Raw genomic sequence first — 17,526 nt, forward strand, 5'->3', positions numbered from 1 at the left:
TCGAAAATGAAGTAATCTGCCACCTATGGGAAGTGTGTTAATACTGCTTGCGTTGGCGAGGGCCTCCCCTATATGAGGACGATGAGTTGCCCCTGCGCCCTTGGTACTGACCTCTGCCCTGGAAGCGTCGGTTCCAGGAGCCCCTGAATGCGTTGGGGTCATAAGATCTGAAGTCGCGGCCTCGTCCTCCTGGCCGCATTCCTCGAAAGGGCTGGTTAGAACGGAATGAAGGAAATCGCCTGAAAGGCCTGTGGTCGCTGTTCTTGACTGTGGCCAGAACCGGTTTGTGGGCGTCTTTGGGATCAACAAGCACTGCCTTTAGAGCTTCCTCGCCGAAGAGTAAAGATCCGGAGTAAGGAGCCCTGGACAGATTCATTCTGGCTGCTGAATCAGCCTGCCAGTGGCGAAGCCAGAGGGTCCGTTGAGCGACTATCTGAGCTGTCATGGCTCGTGCCCCCAATTGAGTGGCATCCAAGGTGGCATCGGCCACAAAAGCTGCTGTCTTACGTAACTTTATCAGTGACCTTCTGAGAGCAACAGGATCGGGGTTAGTGTCCTCTAGAAGATCATCCAGCCACATTATAGCTGCTCTGGAGAAAATGGAGGCCGAAGCCGAGGCACGCATGGATAGGGCAGTGGCCTCGTGATTTTTGCGGAGGGCGAAGTCCATTCGTCGCTCAGTAGTGTCCTTTAGTTGGGATTCCCCTTCCCTGGGCAAAAGAGAACGTGAAACGAGACGAGCAATTGGTTCATCTATGCCAGGGACGTCTAACTTGGTGGCAAAGTCTGGAGCTAGGGCGTAAAACCTGTCAGCCAGGTTCTTGAAGCGGCGAGATTGGAATGGGTGAGCCCATTCTTCAGAGACCAATTTGGCAATTGGATCCGGCACCGGAATGTAGTGTTCAGTAGGTGCAGGGGATTTGAGGATCTTGGCCCCTTTTATAGCTGGGGTGGAAGAAGTTGAAGGCGCAGTCTGGAGACCAAGGGTATTAACTACCCTGCGTGCCAGGGGCTGATAGTCTGAGGTATTAAACAAGCGATACGATGTATCCTCCTCATGATCTGAATAGTCGCTCCAGTCGTCATCTCCTTCAACGTGGTCAGTGAAGGTTGACTCCTCTGCATACGAGGCTTCGTCAATACATCTGCCTCTGGCTACATCAAAGGGATTTGGTGAACAGGAAGGATGAGCCTCATGACACGCACATTGATCCGTGTTGAGTTGAGGTATGGCAGGGACTTGTGGTGGTGACTGCATTTGGGTGAAAAATGTCAGCATGGCTTGAAGTTGGGAGAGGAAATCAGGGGACAGCTGCAGCCCAGTTGTGGCAGATGTTTGTGCCTGAGTGGCTATTGGAGCAGATGTTTGGGGCGGTGAAACGGAGGGAGGTTGGTTAGGCGAAAGCCGAGTGGGAAAGCCAGCAAAATCTTCCTCGTCAGAGGAAGCAGCAGGGGAATGAAATATATCGCTCATGTGTGCCTGAGTTGCTGAGGTTGGCACAGAGACATAGTGCGGGCACTTTGGTTTGCTATGGCTGGAAAGGTGTTTTGTCTTAGCCAGTGCTTTAACATGCTTAGTTTTAGTCGCCTTAGAATGTTGCGGCTTGGCTCTTTGTGACATGCCTGGCTGATCTGGCATCATATTGGCTGATTGCGACATGCCTGGCTGTTCTGCCATCTTACATTAACTTGGGTGCAGTACACGGCCACAGAGGGGGCAGGATGTAAAGACCCGAACTGGCACAGTGTACGACCACAGAGGGGGTAGGATACACTGGCAGATGGCTAAGTGCACGGCCACAGAGGGGGCAGGATGCACTGTGGTATCAGCATTAGTATAATATAGACTGTATAATATAGGCTGTATTTTAGGCTTGGTACACGGCCACAGAGGGGGCAGGATGTACACAATATAGTTCAGATTAGTGCTGTAGGCTGGATTTAGGCGTGGTACACGGCCACAGAGGGGGCAGGATGTACAGAATATAATTCGGATTTAGTACAAGGCAGCCACTGAAATTAAATCTCCAGCCTTGATTTAGTACAAGGCAGCCACTGAAAATAAATCTCCAGCCTTGATAATACAGACACAGTAGAGTTGTGTGAGTCAGCCACTGAAATTAAAGCTCCAGCCTTGCTGATACAGTCGCAGTAGATTTGTGTGAGTCAGCCACTGAATTAAAGCTCCTGTGTGTAAGTAAGCCCTGTGTAAGTCTGTCTACAGCCCACATACAACACACATAAAGATAGCTTGCAGGGAAGGTATCCGTCGGTTGGTAAAGGGGTAACAAAAAAGGCGGGAATTTTGAATCCAACAAAAATGGCGTCCGGAAAAAAGAGCGGGAAAAAATGATCCAAAAATGGCGGAGGGAGAAGAAGCAATGGCGGCCGTCTGGTAACGAACTGGGGGAAGGGCTGCCCAGCAGAGTCTCGCAGGAGGAGCCGCGGGGCCGATAGCTGCACTAGCGGCTCTAAAAAACCCCAAGAAGGAGACTGCTGAGAGAAGCCTGTGTCGGAAGAAGACGCAGGAGGCAAGCCGCAGTTGCCACCAAGTACAGAGCTCTCCGCGGCGAAAATTAAAGACACGGAGAGAGAGGGAGAAAGAGAGCCGTAGCAACAGGCTCCGATGGGGCAGTACTCCGGCAGGCTAAAGTTGGGTGTCGGGGAAAAAAGGCAGGGAGCCGCAGCCGCAAGCTCCCGCCTGGGAGAGAATCGCAGCCGCGGTCTCTGTGGGGATTCTCAAACTTAAATGGAAAGTTAAACGCAAAACAGAGAAAGGAAGGACTTGGAGACAAATAAACAAACAAATACGAGAGACTTAGCTAAATGCTACGCTATAGATCCAATCTTGTTTGTACGAAGGGAAGAATGAACTGGGGAGTGGGAGGGGCCTGACGCCCCTAGTCTTGACTTCAAAAACATTCTTGCCTTCGCACGATAGGTGGAGCTATTACCCGTAGTGATGGCCCACCTCCTATGGAAAATGTACTTTTTTGAACTCATACTTATGACGCATTGTGGTTCTGTTATTACTGTTTTGAATCTATATATGTAATTACATTGTTTTATATATTGGTTGTTGCTTTTTAGTTATTATATAATATGGTCTGTATTTATTTATTTATTACATTTATATATGGGCCCACAGACGAAGCTCTCTGGGCAGTTTACAGCAATTAAAAACATTAAAAACAAATATACAAATGTTAAAACACAAAAAACAATTTAAAAACACAATTTAAACACAATTTTAAAAAAATTATGTAATTATATTTTATATGTAGCTGTAATTTCATATGGTTGCCTGAATTTCTTCTTGAATTTGTGTACAGGGCTATGATTTTATAGAATATATGGTGTCCTAAGCAGCTGTGGTATTTACTCAAAATGCATTAGGTCATAACAAACGGCACTGTTCCTGTACAGTGTTGAGGAGCACACATTCTTTTTGCTCAAATTCACCAACAGATACATCCTGTGGGGCTTTTGATTGTGAACAGCAGCCATAAAAGTCTATTTCCCGCCCCAAAAAACTGAATCCGGCCAAGAACTGTTAGCCTATTAACTAGTCCACAGGGAGCATGGAAGTTATTTCCTGCTATATTAATAGCACATGGTAAGGTACCTCATCGGATGATAGTGCTATGGAGTGTGAAAATCCAGGGGTTTTTGGTTCTGTCCCTAAGCCGCTCAGATCAGCTGAACTGGTGCTGCTCGGACTGAAGTCATCGTTGAAAGTGAAATTCTGTAAGGGAACAAAGAAGAAAACCAAACCCTTCAGTCAAACAACAGCCTATATGTCCAGATGAACTGGCTTTATCCTGCTGAGCTCAGGAGTGGTTGTGATAATTCACACAGTGAGGAGTAAGGAAGGAACTCAAAGTGTTCCTCGTTTCACCGTTTTGAAAAATGAAATGTAATATTCTTATTGTATGCCAACTACGAAGACAGGGTTTTCTGTGCACCTGGTTGCTGTTGTAGATAGTGCTGAGCTGAATGCTCTTGAGAGAGAATAGCTGGCTTGAATTTGGGTGTGTGTATGAAAATGAGCTCCCAAAAGAGCAATTTTTCAGGGAAGTGGGTGATTTTTTTACAAGGATTGTCAGGAGCAGGTTTACTACAGGCAGTAGCTGGAGAATCTTTTAAAAATGTAAATGATAGCAAAGGAGTTCTTTTGATATTTGCCATCCCCTGCCCCCAAAATCTCAGATATATCATTCCAATGCATTCTGGGGGGATAAAACAGCTGCCACTAAAAACATGGCATCCACCAGTGGGGAACGACAATTTCTCCCTGAGAATAAATGAAACATAATTGGGCAGTAGATGGGTTTGGAATAATTATCTTCCCAAGCAGAATAACAGGATCCATGTTGATTACTACACCTGGAAAGAGTGATTCTCAGAAATGTCTGAACTCCATAATGTACAGACTTTTCCCACTGGGAGAGGCTTGACCACATCATATCATCAACCTGTTGCAATGTTGGGTGTGTGTTTTCTCCCCTAGTCAGAAAGGAAGTCCCTCTTAGGGTCAGTATCAAAGAGATTCACAGAGTTCTTGTTCCTTTTTTTGACAGTAGTATCAGAAAAGTTAATCTGGACCCCATATTTTGTGTTACAGCTACACCGATCATGGAAAAGACAGTCATAACTCGACAATCAAAACAGACACAAAACAAACATTTTGACCCATATCAATGCAATGAATAAACATCACATTTTACAGCAAAGATGAACAAGGAGCAATTCCCAAAGGAGCACTTTGTGATATGTACATTTGATGAAATTCATCCAAATTGCCATTAGAGGAATCCTACAATGGCATACATCAGGTTAAAAAACATACAGTTAAAAAAACAAACAGATAAACCCCAAAAATCAAGATACCCATGAAACTTTTGAGGTTCATTAAAAACAAATAAGCCACATACTATTAAAAACCAGCAGTGGGCTATGTCAACAAGTGCAAGTCTGTTTTGAAGGTGAAACTTAAAAGGTGAACTGAAACAGAAAAGAACCTGTATATTAAATTTAGCTTTTGGCTACAGCATAACCCCAAAATGTAATGAATAATAGTTTTGGCTAAAATGCAAAGGAGAATTGTAATGTTAGTTTTCATCAGTAAGTTCTGAACTTTATGGCAAGCTCTTATAATGTTTGAAAAATAAAAAGAACATCAAGTCAAAACACTTTCATTTTTACAGGAGGTTCCTTTGAGCACAGCATACTAAGACCATCTCCTGTCCAAGCCCTGAGATTTCATTGCTCCTTTTCTTAGTCCTGGAAGCCTCTAGTGCCAGGCTTTGGGCACAACTATATATAATGAGTAAAACCTGTCGAGGTCTTCAAGAACCAGATGAATCAGTGAAATCAAGATATGACAATGTTTGCACAAAGCAACAAAAAAAGCCAAGTTACCCATTAAGCTTTCCCCCTTACACTTCACAAAAGACTGTGTTTTCATTTATTTGCTATTTATACATTTGCCTTTTAAAATGAGTTTAAATACTGCTTTATTCAAATGAGGTTCTTTTGCATTTATTCCCACTGGATGTAAGCAACAAATATGTTATCGTTTTGTTGAGGTTCTGAACTCCTTAGCACAATTATTGATTCTGTCTGGCTGCTCCCAACAAGGTTCATTTGATACACACGAATGTCCAGTTTATCCATCCCCAAAATGACATGACAGAAGCAGGGTACAGCAAAGAACAGTGAAAGGCCCATGAAATTGTGGACGCCGTGGACCCAATCTACTGAGAATCTGTCCCTTGCAAATCTGATTCATAGAAACGGAATATATGTACAGTAGGGCCCCGCTTATATGGCGGGTTCCGTTCCGGACCCCCACCATAAAGCGGAAAACGCCATAAAGCGGAACCCCATTGACTTTAATGGGCCGCATCGCGCAAAAATGATGCAAAAATGGCACAAAACGTCGCAAAAGGGGAAAAAACCCTTTAAAATGGAAAATGAAAGCTGCCGTATCAGTGGAATGCCTTAAAGCGGGGCCCTACTGTAACATAGTTTTGTTTCAATGAACATAAGAAGCTGTCATTCAGACAACTGGTCCATCTAGCTCAGTACTGAACACACTGACTGAAAGCACCTCTCCAGAAGTTCAGTCAGGTGTTTGCTCTGAACGCAGCCTTAGCTTGTGCCACACATCCATGGTGTGTTTTCAGAGCGCAGCAATCATATAACTATTTGACTTTCCTTTTCACTCTTGTATTGGTCAAGAAATGCTTAAGGAATACTGCATAGAGACAAAAACAATCCGTGGAGCATGTAACACTGCCGTACAAAATATTACTTGCAAGCAACATGCATGTATGTTAAAAAAGGACCAACATTCAGTTTTAAATACTTCAATTTTTCTTAATTCAAAAGAACTTCAAAATGGAATTAAATGTAATACCCAAGATGCATGATAAGAACAAAAGTATGACAAGGAAATGAATAGATACAACAGTGACATTTTCTTTAAAATATGCCAATATTTCAGTTGGATGTGACCCTACAATCAAAACAGTAGACAAAGCATCATATTTTTGAATGGCTCAAAATACTTACTTGCACTTTTGGTGAGAACTTGCAAAAAAACAACAACCCAAACCTGCAAATTTTAAAAATTTTTTTAGGGAAATGGATGTTGGAGCAATGACGTCCTGCTAATCAGCAGTTTTCAGAGATACCTATTAAAGTTTCTGGACCCTACCAAGCCCTAAATTTATGATTATATATTTATTGCACTGAGACCCTGCTTTTCCTCCGTAGATGAGGTTCCCAGGGGGTCTCCCTGCTAGACACTTATCAGACCCAGCTGTGCTTGGCTTCTGCAACACTGCTGCATCACATACCTTCAGACCATGCTGTGAACAATCGCTTTAGGAAAGAGGAGGCATTCCCCTAGGAATTTTCTTTTTTTAAAAATGGCTTGCAAATACAGCAATAGGCCCTGTTAACAGGATACCGTGTCCCAGAGCCTCCAGACATGCCTCACAGAAAGGTGCCAAGGGGAAGGCAATCTGGATCATTCTTCTTGAACCTGGCTCTAGGGAGTCCCACCTTATCAAGGGTGGTGTTAGGCTATTGCCCAGCTCCAGGGAATTGGGCAGGGAAGGGGTTTCAATCAGAGAAAGGCAACCAAAATTACAAGGGCCAGTTGCAGTAACTGAAACCCAGGGGCCAAATCCAAACAAACAAAAAAAGGAAACAAAAGGTGGAGATGGGAGGCAGGGAGGAGGAGGAGTATCCTAAGTGAAATGGTTGCCCCCCCCCAATACATTTATACTGGTGTCTCTTCTTCTAGGCTACTGGGACAGTCTGCTCAACATCTAGAAAGGTTGTAGCCATGCCATCTGGGAGGGGATCCCACTCACAATACTTCCTCCCTGCACTTCTCAAACTGCCCTGAACAGATGCCTGGGCATAGGAATAGCCATAGCTGGGGCTCTTCTAGCTCCTCACTACTGCCTCTCTGAATATTTAGCATTTTCCTGCTAATCTGGAAGCCATACACCCTCCTTGACTCTTTATCCTATCCCTCATTTTGGTCCTTATCATCTGTAACTGGGCAACAAGGCTCTGGTGGGGCGGCTAGTGCTTGTTTCCCCCCCCCCGAGACCATGGTTCAGTCTGCTGGAGCCCCCAGGACCTCCTTGCCACTCTTGAGGCTAGGTTAAATACCATCACTGGGAGCCAATGATGGAAGAGAACTGGCCAGTGGCTGGCTACAGACCTCTTTCCAGGAAGTCCCTCCTAGGGTGTCCAAAGAGGCTGAACAGGCTCCTGCTGAGGACACAGGTTCCTGGCAAGCAGCTGATGGGCAGGTGTGTTAAAGCCAGAAGTGCCCCTGGCTCTTCAACTCTCCATGGTCCTCAGCTCCACTCAGGTCAGCTTCTATTTACTAAGCAGGGTTGCGTCTCCTTCCTAACTTCGCACTTCTTGCTGCTTCTAATCACCCATGCTTCAGTTTGGACTAATGGACTATGTGCAGTACTTTCCTTTGCTGGTCCTTGCCATTCACTCTAAGGGGCACTCAAGTTTTTCTCTCTCCCACTAGATCCTCACTGGGAACTACCCTCCATCTCCTATACACAGTTAGCTATACATGCAAAGGCCTCCTTGCGACCAGGAACCCTGCACTATATGGGTCATGTGGAAGCCTTTGTGCAGGCAACTGTATGCATAAGGGCTTTGTTACTAAAGAAAGTTGGCCTGTTCATGCAAATGCTCAGGTGTGGCTACTCACTGCATCCCCGCTCCTGTGCTGGGTAACAGGGGAGCTATGTTGACCGAAGAGGCCTTCTGTTATCTCCTCTTCCCACAGCAACTTCCAGAATTATATTGTTGCACATTTCCCTTTCCCTTTGGCACTCCCCTGCTTTGCTTCAAGTGGTTGCCCTTAGAATCCCTGTGTGCTCATTTTTATCCAATGAAGCCAAAGAGGTGCAGCAGTTATTGGCCATGGTGGAAAACATTGGGCTTTTCCTTATACATCTACAAATTACTCAGGCTCATTAAAAAGCCTGACAAGGACTAATGATTAAAATATATGCTGGGATCATGTCCAATGAGCTTGGCAGTTTGGCATTAGTATAGAAATTACTCAGATAACATACATCAAAGAGACACAGAAGACAACCTGGAATGTTCATATTATGTTTTTGCTGAACAATGAACATGTTGCTTGCAGTTGCTATCATGCAGGTCCTTTATTTAAGTCAGTAATATCAACCTGCTTTTGCCACTCCATGCACTGGAGATAAGGTATTTTGTATTTTCTACCTTGGACCCCTTTTTAGCTGGACTTAGATTTTCAGAAGAAGGATCAGTTGAGCTGGTAGGTGATGGCAGATTGGTGGAAGAACTGGATCTCCTGCTGCTCTCTCCATACCATGTAAATGGAATAGTATTATGTGGGAGAGAGGAGGATCGCTTGGTTAAAGGCACTCTACTTGCTGAGCACTCCAACAGTTCCTCAGTTGTCCTGTTTAACAGAAGGCAGTTAGATTAGATTATAAAAATGTGAAAATACAGACAAAAAGAGTACAGAACACATACAATATATCTTAGAGGCAGCACAGAGTAATAAAACCTACCATCTAATATGGTATAATATTTTCATTTTCATGCTTTTTACATGTGACCTAACATATTAACATTGTCCACTGTATCAGCTGATTTGGCAGTCCTACACAAATGATCAAAAGTTACTATGAAGTTGAAGTTGCTAGAGAAGTAGCACTTTCTTTCAACCAGTTCCAGATTGTTTAGCAGCTGCCATTACTATTCATGACTTGGTTAAACCTAGACTGGACAATGTTGTCTGCACAGAGCTGCTTTTAGAAACTGTTCGAAAACTAAATGGTGCAAAATGCAGTGTTAGCGTGAGAGAACACTATACTGATCGGTATCAATTGCACTGGCTATCTATTAGTTATTGATCCTAGTTTACAAAGGTGTTGACCTTTATAGCGTTTAATGGTCTGGGATCAGGCAAACTGAAGGAATGCTCAAACAGGTTCATATGGATTAAGTCAGCCTTTTGGATGATCTGCTCCCTGACCATTAAATGCCAGAATAAAGATCAAGATGATCACTTAAACTGGGCTCGGGAAATAATAGATAACCTGTGCAATTGAAAGAAATAAGCATAACATCCTCTGATCAATGTGTGGGCACCCACTAATATTCTGGTCCCTGTTGCATTTTGCACCAAGTGCATTTTCCAAAGAGTCTCCAAAGGCAGCTCCAAGCAGCGAGCATTGCAATAGTCCAGTCTAGGTATAGCCAAGACATGCCATGGGATTGGTGGGGCCCAAGTACAAGGGCTCTTCTATTTAGTAGAAGTGCCAACAACTGTGGAATTGCCTGTCTAGAGTTCCTATCCGTTAACTACACTGGGGTAGGCAACCTTTTTTCTGTCAAGGTCTCCATTCCTTCAAGGGTATTCTGTCATGGTCCACAACTGGTTGTGGATAAAGCCAGGTTCAAAATTGGACAGGTCTGGAGTCAAAAATAGGTGGAGCCAGAGCCAAAGATGTATCTAGTCAATGGTTAGGTTTCCAGAAAGCCCACTTTGTGGATAGTGTTGGACCTAGACAAGGAAGACTTGGGATCAAACTTCCCAGGCAGCCATGAGGCCTGTGGGATGACCAGTCAGTGTTTTGCAACCTAAACCACCTCCAAAGGTTGTTACAAGGACAACAGATGAGGAAGCCCATGTCCAGTGCCCTGGGCTCCTTGGAAGAAGGGTGGTATATAATTGCAACATGCAATGTTATAAAAATATATTTTCCCCAGGAACTCCCAGTTTTTAGTTCTAGAAGGTTCCCAAGAAAAGTTCTGCAGAAAGGCAGGATAGCCAAACGTGTGCCTTTACAAAGACTGTGAAATATACTGCTTAAACATTAATGGTAAAAATACAGCCTATATAGGTGGCAGCAAGGGGAGGAGAACTGGTTTAGATAATTCTAAGACAAGGTACTGGGGAACCTGAGACCCTCAAGTTGTTGTTGGCTACATCCCTGACCATGGGCCATGCTGGCTGGGGCCAATAGGAGCTGGCAGTCCTACAACATCCGGAGGGCCACAGGTTTCCAATCCTTGAGCTAGATCAGCCTTTCCTGACCTTTGGATCCCCAAATGTTGCTGGACTACAGCTCCCATCAGGCCCAGGCAGCATGGCCAATGGTCAGGAATTATGGGAACTGTAGTCCAGCAACACTGCGGAAGCTAAAGGCTGGGAAAGGCTGGCATAAATGTTAAATACTATAAAGGAAATGTGTACGATGTTTCACACTGTGAATTTTTGACTGTTGGTTGTATTGTCCCATGTAGCACCCCAATCAGGAGTCTATTGCACACATACAGAACTGGCACATTTTTGTTTTCCTTGTTTAAAGAGTATCTGCATACACCCACATGGAGGAAGATTCTCCTTCAATCAATATGAAAATGACTCCAGCAAGAGCAAAATAATGCACAAGGCACTCATCTCACAACAGCATAATTAATTCTACAACAATCAACATTGCTAATGGAATAATTTTTCATAAAAGGATGCTGTCAAGAGATCATTGTCCTTTGCTTCCCAAAACGTTATTTCAGCCTTGTACTATAGCAGGAATATATTTATACATCACCAGAAGCAGATCGTTCAAAGTACAAAGCAAAGGAAAAAAGGGCTTTAGCAACTGGGCAGCACTCCATGCCAAGGTACTGCAAAACCGATGGGGTTAAAATATTAATGGGGAATCTTAACCATCCAGATCAGAAGTAGAGGAACTGCCATCAACTAACTTATTCTGTGTTAAGAACTGGCTTGGGAAAGAAGCTGCATAAGCAAGATAAAGCTTTCTACAATACGGGAATTGCTTAATATGCTGAGCAGAGAAATCCTAACTGGGACCAGAGACACACAGAACCAGTCAGGTTGGGGTGGAGCGTGGGTGGTTCTTCTTCTCTGAATTTTGCTGCACCAGTTCCAGGGATGCCACAGCAGAGGGGCCTCTCAGAGACATTTGCAGGGTTTTGGATTGTGGATTCTGCAGATCCAAAGCCTCTGGCATTGTGCCCCTAAATGCTTTGCACTACCTACCAACAGTGGGAGGTTAGCGCCTGTCTAGACACAGCAGCTGCCTTTATGGCAGCAGAGCCTCCCTCCCCCATTCTAACCCCCTCCAACCAACACCACTGGGGGAAAGGGTAGGACTGAAGCCTAAATTCACATGCTATATTCATAATAATGAATGAATGTTTATTTCGGTCCATGACCAGCAAGCAAAATAAATACATACAAAAAAACATAAAACACACATTTCCAAATCCATAAAATACATATTAAAATGGTAAGAACAGGGATTAAAATGATTAGACCAAGCTCTTTCTGCAGGCCATGGCCACAACACAGAATCTAGATACCATATCAGTAATGAATGGGTCACGATCCTCAAGTAGAACATGGAAGGAATTTTCTTCTAATATTCTAGCTCTTTTAAGAAGACGGGGCAATGAACAAAGTACGTAAATCAGAGTAAAGGGCACAGTGCAATAATACGTGTTCAACGGTTTCCACCGCACCAGAGTTACAAATACAAAATCGTTCTGAATAAGACACTCTCTTGTACCGCCCTTCCAATAAGGCTGAGGGGAGTACATTATATCTTGCTAGAGTAAATGCCTTTCTATACTTAGGGATACACAGATTAAATAAATAGCCCACCGAAGTAGGTACATTTACACTGACCCAAGTATTAGGGAAAGCTGCCAAATGAGCCAGATTATTTTGAAGTTCAATATCCCTAATACGTTGTGAAATAAGGTCTTTAGCCTTGAAGTACCCAAGATGTAATACTGCTGCCTGAGAAAAACCAAGTGACTGGAGTTTGGAGATCACTGCAAGTTTCCATCTAGATTGGTAAGTATCAATGAGAGTTAGCGGAGCAAGTCCCACGGGAGAAAAAGTTAATTTTAGCCACAAATTCAACCTCTGGACCCAAGCCCTAGACTCAATCAGCAGGGTGTCTACTTCCCGGCAGAGAGCAACGTTTGGAACACAGCTTGGAAGACCTAAAATGGTCCTGATAAATTTAGATTGGACACATTCCAGAGGGGCATAATTACCCTGGGAACATAGCTGGGTGCCATAAAGAAGTTGGGACACCACTCTAGCGTTGAACACCATCATAGCTGAGGGAATATGTTAGCCCCCATTAGAAAAGAAGAATGCCAATAGCGCCCTAATACTTCTCTGAGCAGTTTCGACAACATTGCTCAAGTGGGGTTTCCAAGAGCCTGAGGAGTGGAAAATAATTCCCAAGTATCTAAACAGGGAAACTTGTTCAATAGGGTGATCATTTAATAGCCAGCGATGTTTGAGCCTTTTGCGTGTAAATACTAAGATCTTAGACTTATCATAATTGAGCATTAGCTTTTCTGTCTTACAAAAAGAGGTAAGCGCTCTCAGAAGACGTCGCAAGCCCACGCATGTTAAGGACAGGAAGGCAACGTCGTCCGCATACAGTAGAGTCAATAAAGGTCTACCTGCCAAGATGGGTGGGTGGGCATTTTCCTCTGTGAGAAGTTTGATTAAGGGGTTAATATAAAAATTGAACAGCGAGGGAGCAAGTACACAGCCCTGCTTAACACCATTATGAGTTGGAATAGGAGCGGTTAACTGTCCTGCGCGGTTGCACCTAACTTTCAAATAGGTGTTCTCGTGTAGGCTCTTAATCAGAGACAAAAGTCGTCTGTCAATGTTACACTCCATCAATTTATTCCAGAGTCTTTCCCTAGGAATCAGGTCAAATGCAGATTTAAAATCTATAAACGCCACATACAGGGTTCCCCCAGAGGGGGACATGTATTTCTCCACAAGATGTTGTAATATCAGCCCCTGGTCAAGGGTAGAGCATCCCGCCCTGAAGCCGGCTTGTTCATCATCAAGGATCTTATGGATCTCAAGCCAGTCATAAAATTTCTCTAGCAAATGGCTGGCATACAGCTTGCTGATCACACTTAGCAAGCTAATTGGGCGATAGTTAGCAGGGTCCGAGCGTTTCCCTTTTTTGAAAACAGGTGGGTGGAATATGAAAGTCCATAGCCGGAATGGAAGACTGACCGCCCCAAGAGACCAGTTTCCAAAAGGTAGATGAATCCCTCACTCTGACAGCATTTAGCAGGTTCTCCCAGACCTCTCTCCTAGCGAGCTGTTTTTTGGATCTAATTAATGCTTTGTAGCACTTCTTAAGCCCAAAATATTCATCAGGTAAAAATGGTAAGTCTAAGGATCTATAAAATTTATATTTACTCAAAAGTAAGTTCTTTAAAGTAACACACTCGTGGTCAAACAATGGTTTAGAATTATGCTGTAGGGTTTCAAGCCTTCCAACGATTTTAGGAATTAATGGATCGCGAATAGAGGTAACAAATTTCTGGAAATTCTCTACCGCTACTTCCGGCGTCTGTGCTGTAATTATAGTTTCACGCAAGGAAGAAATTTCCTCTGAATGGAGGAGTTTTAACATAACAGCTTTTAGTTTCGGGGACCATTTTATGCATGCAAGTCTATGCTCGGTCAACAAATTCAGCATTGGATCACACTCCATACGAATTGCATAATCCCCAGGATTGAGAATCAGATGCAAAGGTAAGTGGTCACTGTCACCTCTTACACCCACCCCACAGTAAGAAACCCTATGGAGTAGCTTATAGGATACCATAAAGTAATCTATGGTAGAGGCCCCCAAATTGGATATAAATGTAAATTCTCCCTGAGTGTCCCCCATTATACTCCCATTGAGTATCACAAAGTTAAGGGAGTTAATCAGTTGTAAAAGACATAATCCAGCAAAGTTACACTTCTGATCTTTACATTGTCTCTGTGGAAGGGGGTGCTCCCACTCAGAATTTGGAGGTAAAAGTTGGAAATGCAAGTACAGGGCTTCATTATTGGGGCCAATTCTGGCGTTGAAGTCTCCAGCCACCATTGCAGAGGCTTCAGGGTGATCAGACAAAAGTTTGCTGATATACCCTCCATCTTTTCCCAATTATCTCTGATCATATTTTTTTGGTGTAAAGGTGGCATATACACATTGATTAACAAAAAGGTAAAAAGAGGGAGTTTGAGCAGTAGGGCCATCGCTATATTATCCAGATTTTCAGGCCGTGTAATAGTAATGCCAAGTTTGGTTGAGACTAAAATAGATAGCCCCCCTTTGGACGGCCACCCATTGTGCTGGATGTTGCCACAATTGAGTATGCAGAGAAGTCATTCAGAAGCAGGTCTTCTTTGAGCCAAGTCTCCTGGAGAAGTATAATGTCTTGGGAGTTGATAAAGGCAAAAAAGTTCGGGTCACAGATCTTATTTGCCCAACCAGCCACATTCCAAGACAACACCCTTATTTTATCAGACTTCCTGAGACAGTTCGGTCAGGTAGAGTGGGGAGATGGATTTGGTGGCCGAGTGTTCAACAGACTTACTCTCTCATTAAAGAAAGGAGTTGAATCACATGGTTTTCCTCCAGGGAGTTTATAGGAGCCCATGCTATGGGGGCCAAGGTGGTCAATAGATGTCTCAGAGACTATAATGTCCGTCTCTAATAGCTCAATCTCTTCCAAGCTTGGGCTCCATCTACTCACATTGGAAGAGATCCGTCCTAAAGCTTTATTTGGGGACTCCTTTGCAGTAGGGCAGGAGTCATATGAGCCGAGTTCTTCTACCTCTAATTTTCTCATCTCTGTCCATGTCAATGAGGGTTTTCTTGGTGAGGGGTTATTACTTTCAGGTCGAAAAGTCCTCAGGTTCAAAGAGCTAGCAGACAATCCGAGATTTACAGCAAGATTAGCAGCTGTCAGAGTCGCGGGTGGTTGAATCTCAGATTCTCTTTCCTGAGATGACATCAAAATCTTCGGAGCAGGGGCCTCATGATGTAAAAGGGGATTTTCCAGGGATGAGCTTTGCATTTCCTTCTGGTAGCTGCCACTTTTCAGATGCAAGGTTGTTAAATGGTCTTTCAAAGTGTCCAATTTAATTAGTATTTCCACCTGAGCCTCAGGAGGGAGCTCTCCAAATGACTGTATCAGCCAACACTCTTCCTTCTCAAAAATGTTAGTATCATTCGTAAAGGGGTGAATGTCAGATACAATTTCCTTGTCGATTGGCTTCAAGTATGATAGGGCATCATAGGGCTTATGAGGTCGAATCAGCTCCTGAGCACCAATACAAGTTGGGGAGATCGTGTGTTTACAGCCCCCATTCTTCATACTACTTCCCATGTAATTTCGCAGCGTATAAGTCAGAGATAGCGGAGGTGCAGCATTTTCAAAAACTCTTTGGAGACAGAGATCGTGTCTACTTAATTCCTTTCTGAGAGCATAAAGAATGGATGCACGGCTTGGGTCATTAAAAGTAATCAAAGCGTAAAAAGCATAAAAAGTAATCAAAGTAATCAAAGGTCTTATATGGAGAGGAAGGAAGGTAATCCACTCGGGCTATATCTAGATGGAGAGAATGGTCCAGAAGTGTTTCCTTGAGGACGTTCAAAAGATGAGTTTTTCTTAGCATCTGCGGGAGGAAACCTCTAGGTCTCTGGAATTTAGCTAACATCAATTTCTTCCTATCCAAAATTAGATTCCAATTTTTATCTAAGTTGCCCTTTAACACAGGAGTCATGGTCTCAGGAGGTACGTTTGCAGAAGGTCGCTGTAAGAATGCTTCTTGAGCATGGAGCTCCTCAACAGAAGCAGCAAGATGGTGATCAACCATCTCAGAGAAAGGATGAAGGCTGGACTTATCCTTAGACTTTCTCTTACTACCAGAGACTGTAGTATCCCATGGGGTAGCTCTGGATTCGGAGTCAGTTTCAAGGTGTTGAAAAAGTTCCCCAAATTGCATTTTTTTATAGGTTGGGAACTTAGGGTTCTTGATATTTTTTGCCTTCTTTTGAGGGTCAGCCTCTTTTTTCTAGTAACTTTAGGTAAGTCCTTAGAGCACTCTGCTTTCTGCTTACTTTTGGGAGGTTGGCAAGCACTCAATTGTTTGTTCGGCTCCTCAGTTAGCTGGTTCCAGTTCCCAGCCATTATTGTTTCAGTAAGAGTGGTTAGAAGACAATTAGTTTGGTTCAGGAAAGATTTAATACAGTTTATATCTTGTGAAATTGAAAGAAGCCATCCTTCTATGGGGAGCCTTTCTGACTGTAAAGGCTCTATCAGCTCCAAAGAGCTCTGGAGGTTTACATTGTTATTTTGTGCTGGTAACGCTTGATTTGGCAATAAATCATCATCTGGGATTATGAAGGAGTTCAGAGTCAAGGGAAGGGAGGGTGAGAGGTGCATTGAGTCCTCTACCAAAGCAAGCTAATAAAGCTTGCACTAATAAAGTGCAAGAAAGTTTGGATTAAATTGGTACATTTTTATCATGATTAGAGAGGCTCGTGAGACCATCCAGTTGAGAGATGACAACCTTACTTTATGATTGGTTTATGTTTCTATATATCCCTTGTTTTCTAGGGCTATGCAGTTTTTATTATCTTTAACCATGTTTGGTTCCAGGGATTGGGGTCTTGCTTCCCACTATTACTTTTATGTGAAAATACAGACAATCTAATTAAAAACAAGCAACACCAGTAACCACTGCCTTACAGTCCACAGAATGTTAATGAGCCTATGAAATTGTCCTGAACTAAGCATGAGATGCTATTATCCAAGGCAGACATGTTGCGTGCTTCTTATAAAGTTGTTAAAAAATAGGCTTCCCTATTTATTCATACTTGGGGAAGTACATCAAGGAACTAATTAACTTTTGCCTTCTTGGATCTATTTTTCACGGGAAAACAACATATTCTTCATCTGCAACAATGACGGGGAACCTGCTGGCCCTCCAGTTGTTGCTGGACTCTAACTCCCATCAACCCCGCCAGCATGGCCAATGGTCAGGGATGAAAGAAGCTGTGGTCCAACAACATCTGGAGGGCCACAGATTCCACATCCTTAATCTGGAGTAGCAGTGTCCTGCTT

At 43.5% G+C, this 17,526-nt stretch overlaps 2 protein-coding genes across 5 annotated transcripts in view; one reads left to right on the forward strand and one right to left on the reverse strand.

Moving 5' to 3' along the window:
- LOC133365215 (serum paraoxonase/arylesterase 2-like) overlaps window positions 1–5,095 on the forward strand; it is a 60,561-nt gene extending 55,466 nt beyond the window's left edge. Inside the window, exon 10 of the transcript XR_009758128.1 lies at window positions 4,625–5,095. The gene's annotated coding sequence lies outside the window, so the exon portion shown is untranslated. The remainder of the gene's footprint in view (window positions 1–4,624) is intronic.
- The window catches only part of PPP1R9A (protein phosphatase 1 regulatory subunit 9A), a 244,006-nt gene that overhangs the window by 22,005 nt on the left and 204,475 nt on the right, over window positions 1–17,526 (reverse strand). For 2 of the 4 annotated variants that reach the window (XM_061586772.1, XM_061586771.1), the window contains one exon: window positions 3,626–3,745. In XM_061586772.1, the coding sequence (XP_061442756.1) occupies window positions 3,626–3,745 (120 nt within the window). Of the gene's footprint in view, window positions 1–3,625; window positions 3,746–7,888; window positions 8,996–17,526 lie in introns of those variants that run through there. The other 2 variants (XM_061586773.1, XM_061586770.1) reach the window with 2 other exon arrangements.

This window comes from Rhineura floridana, chromosome 10 (assembly GCF_030035675.1).
Source record: "Rhineura floridana isolate rRhiFlo1 chromosome 10, rRhiFlo1.hap2, whole genome shotgun sequence".
In the NCBI taxonomy this organism is placed as follows: Eukaryota; Metazoa; Chordata; class Lepidosauria; order Squamata; family Rhineuridae; genus Rhineura; species Rhineura floridana.